The sequence below is a fragment of the Centruroides sculpturatus genome, unplaced genomic scaffold (genome assembly GCF_000671375.1).
Source record: "Centruroides sculpturatus isolate CEXI.00-Female unplaced genomic scaffold, Cexi_2.0 scaffold761, whole genome shotgun sequence".
Lineage (NCBI taxonomy): Eukaryota > Metazoa > Arthropoda > Arachnida > Scorpiones > Buthidae > Centruroides > Centruroides sculpturatus.
The window spans coordinates 267,401-273,373 of NW_019385226.1; the positions used below are offsets into that span (position 1 = coordinate 267,401).

General features: G+C 29.3%; 2 protein-coding genes across 2 annotated transcripts in view; both read left to right on the forward strand.

Moving 5' to 3' along the window:
- The first annotated feature begins 559 nt into the window (after positions 1 to 559).
- Positions 560 to 2,585, forward strand: LOC111636411. The gene is made up of 4 exons (XM_023381658.1): positions 560 to 694; positions 1,946 to 2,001; positions 2,282 to 2,383; positions 2,469 to 2,585. The coding sequence occupies exons 1-4, from the start codon at positions 583 to 585 to the stop codon at positions 2,583 to 2,585; spliced, it is 387 nt and encodes a 128-aa protein (XP_023237426.1). The 5' UTR covers positions 560 to 582.
- A 468-nt stretch (positions 2,586 to 3,053) lies between these two features.
- The window catches only part of LOC111636408, a 4,022-nt gene continuing 1,102 nt past the window's right edge, over positions 3,054 to 5,973 (forward strand). The window contains exons 1-4 of the mRNA XM_023381653.1: positions 3,054 to 3,188; positions 4,440 to 4,495; positions 5,001 to 5,102; positions 5,199 to 5,282. Coding sequence (XP_023237421.1) covers positions 3,077 to 3,188; positions 4,440 to 4,495; positions 5,001 to 5,102; positions 5,199 to 5,282 — 354 coding nt within the window. The 5' untranslated portion in view covers positions 3,054 to 3,076. The remainder of the gene's footprint in view (positions 3,189 to 4,439; positions 4,496 to 5,000; positions 5,103 to 5,198; positions 5,283 to 5,973) is intronic.

The following is a 5,973-nucleotide window of genomic DNA, read 5'->3' on the forward strand; positions in this document are numbered from 1 at the left end:
CTGTGGCATGAAGTTGAGAACAATGACTCTTAGATTCGAAAATAAAACCTGTTATTAATTTACTTATATATTAAAAAAAACCTTTTAAAATTAACAGGGTGTTAATTTTCTACATGTTACATACAGAACGGAAATTCTGCCCGTTAAATTCAGGTTAAACTGTGTTAATATAGGAAATTCTTATAAAAAAAATACTATAAAAACTTGATTGATATTTAATTTATTACAATTTTCCCTTAGGAAAATTTCTATCGATTTGTTTTTATTACATTCCAGACAACTTTTAACTTCTAACTTTAGTTTGTCTTCGAGAAAAAGAAATTCTAATTTGACTCGAATTTTTATCTTTAAAAACTAATAACTCAAAAAAAAAATAAATAAATAAATAAATTCATTAAATTTAGCAACATATTTTCAATTGAAGTTTATCGAGTCGAACTATATTTAGAAAAACAAATATTTTGCAATAGAAAATGTAATTGGTCGAAAGTTTTATCGATGATATCAAATGGATTTATATATTTATATATAAACATTGAATTGAGAATATTGAATTGTTGGAAAATATTTTTAAAGGTATAAATGTATTGCTTCGGTTTGATTTTTCTTTCTTTACTTTATTTATCCCGTGTAAAATGTTATACTGAAAATTTACCCGTTTCCTGCACCGGCACCGTCATGGATCGATTCTGTGGTAAGATTTCTTTTTTTTATGTATGTTGTGTTTTGTATACGTTCTTGAAATATACACATAAAATAGAGTTTAAATTTTAAATTAATTAGTTGTTTGGAATGTCAAATTTCTAAGGAACTTTTTTAAAATTTCTAACTATTCAATGAAAATTTCTTAAAATATGTAAACGGCCTCTTTGCAGAATACCATCAAGACAGATTCCTGCTGGATAAAAACCTTCCTGTCCTAGTTCTTTACCAAAGGGAAAAATCTGTCACTTTAAGACACAAAAGAGACTTTTCCAGCAATGCGTGTACTTGCATACGATGCATTAGTTCTACTATGATGTTTAGAGTAAAATAAATTTATTCAAATAGTGACATGTTTAAATCGCACGGTACTTCCGTTGCAATACACAAACCCGTCTCTCCTAAGCGGAAAGACAGCGGAAAGTAATCATTTTAAAAAGATTTAGCATAACGCCTAAAGAATCTCTTACTCCGAAGAATAAAAATCAATATTTTATAAATTAATACAGAAACAATTAGTTTTATTTTGCTATGTTTAAAACGTATGTTTACAGCTGGAAAAGAGATGAGGTCATAGGATAAGGTAACGCAATACATGGGCGATCTGCCATGGAGGTGTGCCTCCGAGAGAAGTTTCTGTGGGGAAACTGGTCTTATTTATGTGTTACGCAAGAGAACTCGTGAAGAGAACTTGGAAAACTCGCCCGTTAATCAGGTACAACTTCTGACCAGTGTTCAATGGCTTTCCTGCACTCGTAGTTGGAAAGATCTAGTAGAAGCTACATGCTTCGTGTATTCTGTCTCGTTTCTCCATAAAGAATAATCACTTCGCATAGAGAACAAGGCATTGTCATACTGCTCTACCGATTAACTACTTAATGTCTCTTTTGTAAAGATATCTGCATCGCGTGAGATCGCATTGTAAATATATACTTTGTTCTTATGTTTAGAAAATTTACGCATTATCAGCGAAGTATACACGACTTACATATATTTCTTTTTGAATTAATTTATCTAAATTAATGTAAACATCGCAGCGAAAAAAAAATGCAGCATAGGTTATGCATATCGAAACTCAGCTGGTAGGAATTTAGTAGTAATCAATTAACTTAAAATTGTAAATTTGGGAGATAATTCACAGTTAAAATTCAGTTCAGTTTAAATTTCAAAATTAAATAGAAATTAATTTTTTGAATATTTATTCGTTTAAGGTAATTAAATTTCATTTATAATTCATTTACAGCTTTAGACAATCCAAGTGCTGAAGCAGACTGCGAATTGGAGTTAGGACTTCAAAAAGTAAGATACAGTATATTGTTTTTGAGCGATTTCTTATGAAATGTAAACTCAATTTTTTAAATTTCTGGTATGTTTAGCTTTCTTATTCTATTGTCTACTTATCCCTAATTTGAATTCACAATTTTACACTTACAAGAATAGTAAACAACAGAACAACTTAGGGATTCAATATTGTCAGCAGGGTGCCATATTACCACCCATTCTCCATTTATATTTATTAAATTGAAATTTAGTTTTTTTATTATAAAAAAATTACATACATTTTAAAATTTTATTATAGGATTTTAAAATATTTGATTATTGTTTCAACGCAATGATCGAAAATGGAAAATCCCTGTCTACTGCTCAGAAAATAGAAAAACTCTGCAAACTGAAATTTATTGTATGTTTATTTTTCTATTGCAGTTAATTTATTATATATTTAAAAATTCCAAAATATAATCGATGGAAAATTACTATTAATTTAGGAATATAATGGCATCAATTTGTGTTACACGTACGCATTGAACTTGGATTTGAAACGGGGTGGTAGAATATTGAAAGGCGCTGATGTAAGTGTTTTAACTTGTAAAATAGTTAATTAAATACAAATATTTATTTTAATTTAACATTTAGGTTATGTATATAAGTATGTATTATAAAACTTCTTACAAATATTTTTAGATTTTTCAATTTCGTGAAGGAAACGTAAACTTTTACAATATGCGTGGAGGGAGGTCCAAAAGTTAATTAACCGCGATTTTTGTCAACAATTCGGTAATTTGTGAGTGTTAAAACGATGTAATTTGTATACTGAACAAGAAGAATTTTATTTGGAACGATTCTCGGTTAACTGACTTTTGGTCTACCTTGTCTATACAAGTCGACCCCCCTATAACACTGTTGATTTTTCCGTTTTATATGAATTCCATGTTGAACGAGTCACTTAGATTTTATAAATACGTGAGCTGTTCACTGCAATAGAAAATGTAATTGGTCGAAAGTTTTATCGATGATATCAAATGGATTTATATATTTATATATAAACATTGAATTGAGAATATTGAATTGTTGGAAAATATTTTTAAAGGTATAAATGTATTGCTTCGGTTTGATTTTTCTTTCTTTACTTTATTTATCCCGTGTAAAATGTTATACTGAAAATTTACCCGTTTCCTGCACCGGCACCGTCATGGATCGATTCTGTGGTAAGATTTCTTTTTTTTATGTATGTTGTGTTTTGTATACGTTCTTGAAATATACACATAAAATAGAGTTTAAATTTTAAATTAATTAGTTGTTTGGAATGTCAAATTTCTAAGGAACTTTTTTAAAATTTCTAACTATTCAATGAAAATTTCTTAAAATATGTAAACGGCCTCTTTGCAGAATACCATCAAGACAGATTCCTGCTGGATAAAAACCTTCCTGTCCTAGTTCTTTACCAAAGGGAAAAATCTGTCACTTTAAGACACAAAAGAGACTTTTCCAGCAATGCGTGTACTTGCATACGATGCATTAGTTCTACTATGATGTTTAGAGTAAAATAAATTTATTCAAATAGTGACATGTTTAAATCGCACGGTACTTCCGTTGCAATACACAAACCCGTCTCTCCTAAGCGGAAAGACAGCGGAAAGTAATCATTTTAAAAAGATTTAGCATAACGCCTAAAGAATCTCTGACTCCGAAGAATAAAAATCAATATTTTATAAATTAATACAGAAACAATTAGTTTTATTTTGCTATGTTTAAAACGTATGTTTACAGCTGGAAAAGAGATGAGGTCATAGGATAAGGTAACGCAATACATGGGCGATCTGCCATGGAGGTGTGCCTCCGAGAGAAGTTTCTGTGGGGAAACTGGTCTTATTTATGTGTTACGCAAGAGAACTCGTGAAGAGAACTTGGAAAACTCGCCCGTTAATCAGGTACAACTTCTGACCAGTGTTCAATGGCTTTCCTGCACTCGTAGTTGGAAAGATCTAGTAGAAGCTACATGCTTCGTGTATTCTGTCTCGTTTCTCCATAAAGAATAATCACTTCGCATAGAGAACAAGGCATTGTCATACTGCTCTACCGATTAACTACTTAATGTCTCTTTTGTAAAGATATCTGCATCGCGTGAGATCGCATTGTAAATATATACTTTGTTCTTATGTTTAGAAAATTTACGCATTATCAGCGAAGTATACACGACTTACATATATTTCTTTTTGAATTAATTTATCTAAATTAATGTAAACATCGCAGCGAAAAAAAAATGCAGCATAGGTTATGCATATCGAAACTCAGCTGGTAGGAATTTAGTAGTAATCAATTAACTTAAAATTGTAAATTTGGGAGATAATTCACAGTTAAAATTCAGTTCAGTTTAAATTTCAAAATTAAATAGAAATTAATTTTTTGAATATTTATTCGTTTAAGGTAATTAAATTTCATTTATAATTCATTTACAGCTTTAGACAATCCAAGTGCTGAAGCAGACTGCGAATTGGAGTTAGGACTTCAAAAAGTAAGATACAGTATATTGTTTTTGAGCGATTTCTTATGAAATGTAAACTCAATTTTTTAAATTTCTGGTATGTTTAGCTTTCTTATTCTATTGTCTACTTATCCCTAATTTGAATTCACAATTTTACACTTACAAGAATAGTAAACAACAGAACAACTTAGGGATTCAATATTGTCAGCAGGGTGCCATATTACCACCCATTCTCCATTTATATTTATTAAATTGAAATTTAGTTTTTTTATTATAAAAAAATTACATACATTTTAAAATTTTATTATAGGATNAATTTCTGGTATGTTTAGCTTTCTTATTCTATTGTCTACTTATCCCTAATTTGAATTCACAATTTTACACTTACAAGAATAGTAAACAACAGAACAACTGAGGGATTCAATATTGTCAGCAGGGTGCCATATTACCACCCATTCTCCATTTATATTTATTAAATTGAAATTTAGTTTTTTTATTATAAAAAAATTACATACATTTTAAAATTTTATTATAGGATTTTAAAATATTTGATTATTGTTTCAACGCAATGATCGAAAATGGAAAATCCCTGTCTACTGCTCAGAAAATAGAAAAACTCTGCAAACTGAAATTTATTGTATGTTTATTTTTCTATTGCAGTTAATTCATTATATATTCATTATATATTTAAAAATTCCAAAATATAATCGATGGAAAATTACTATTAATTTAGGAATATAATGGCATCAATTTGTGTTACACGTACGCATTGAACTTGGATTTGAAACGGGGTGGTAGAATATTGAAAGGCGCTGATGTAAGTGTTTTAACTTGTAAAATAGTTAATTAAATACAAATATTTATTTTAATTTAACATTTAGGTTATGTATATAAGTATGTATTATAAAACTTCTTACAAATATTTTTAGATTTTTCAATTTCGTGAAGGAAACGTAAACTTTTACAATATGCGTGGAGGGAGGTCCAAAAGTTAATTAACCGCGATTTTTGTCAACAATTCGGTAATTTGTGAGTGTTAAAACGATGTAATTTGTATACTGAACAAGAAGAATTTTATTTGGAACGATTCTCGGTTAACTGACTTTTGGTCTACCTTGTCTATACAAGTCGACCCCCCTATAACACTGTTGATTTTTCCGTTTTATATGAATTCCATGTTGAACGAGTCACTTAGATTTTATAAATACGTGAGCTGTTCACAGCCCGGCACACGTATTTGTAAAATCTAAGTTACTCGTACAACATGGAATTCATATAAAACGGAAAAATCAACAGTGTTATAGGGGGGTCGACTGTATTTTATATGCGTGTATATACCTTATTATTTTGAGTTTAAGGCAGATTTTTCAACATATTTCCGAATTTAAATGTGGGGTTTATCTTAAGTGCATATTTTTCAGTTAGTTATTCTCTTCATTAAAGCTTTTGATCTGTAATAACATTTTAAATTTATATTTACTTTTAATGAGGGCACATTTATATATAAA

Coding starts and splice junctions, on each gene's coding strand:
- LOC111636411 (XM_023381658.1), top strand. CDS start 583: ATGTATTGCTTCGGTTTGATTTTTCTTTCTTTACTTTATTTATCCCGT. Junction 2,002..2,281: donor TGGAGTTAGGACTTCAAAAA/GTAAGATACAGT, acceptor ATTTTATTATAG/GATTTTAAAATATTTGATTA. Junction 2,384..2,468: donor TCTGCAAACTGAAATTTATT/GTATGTTTATTT, acceptor CTATTAATTTAG/GAATATAATGGCATCAATTT.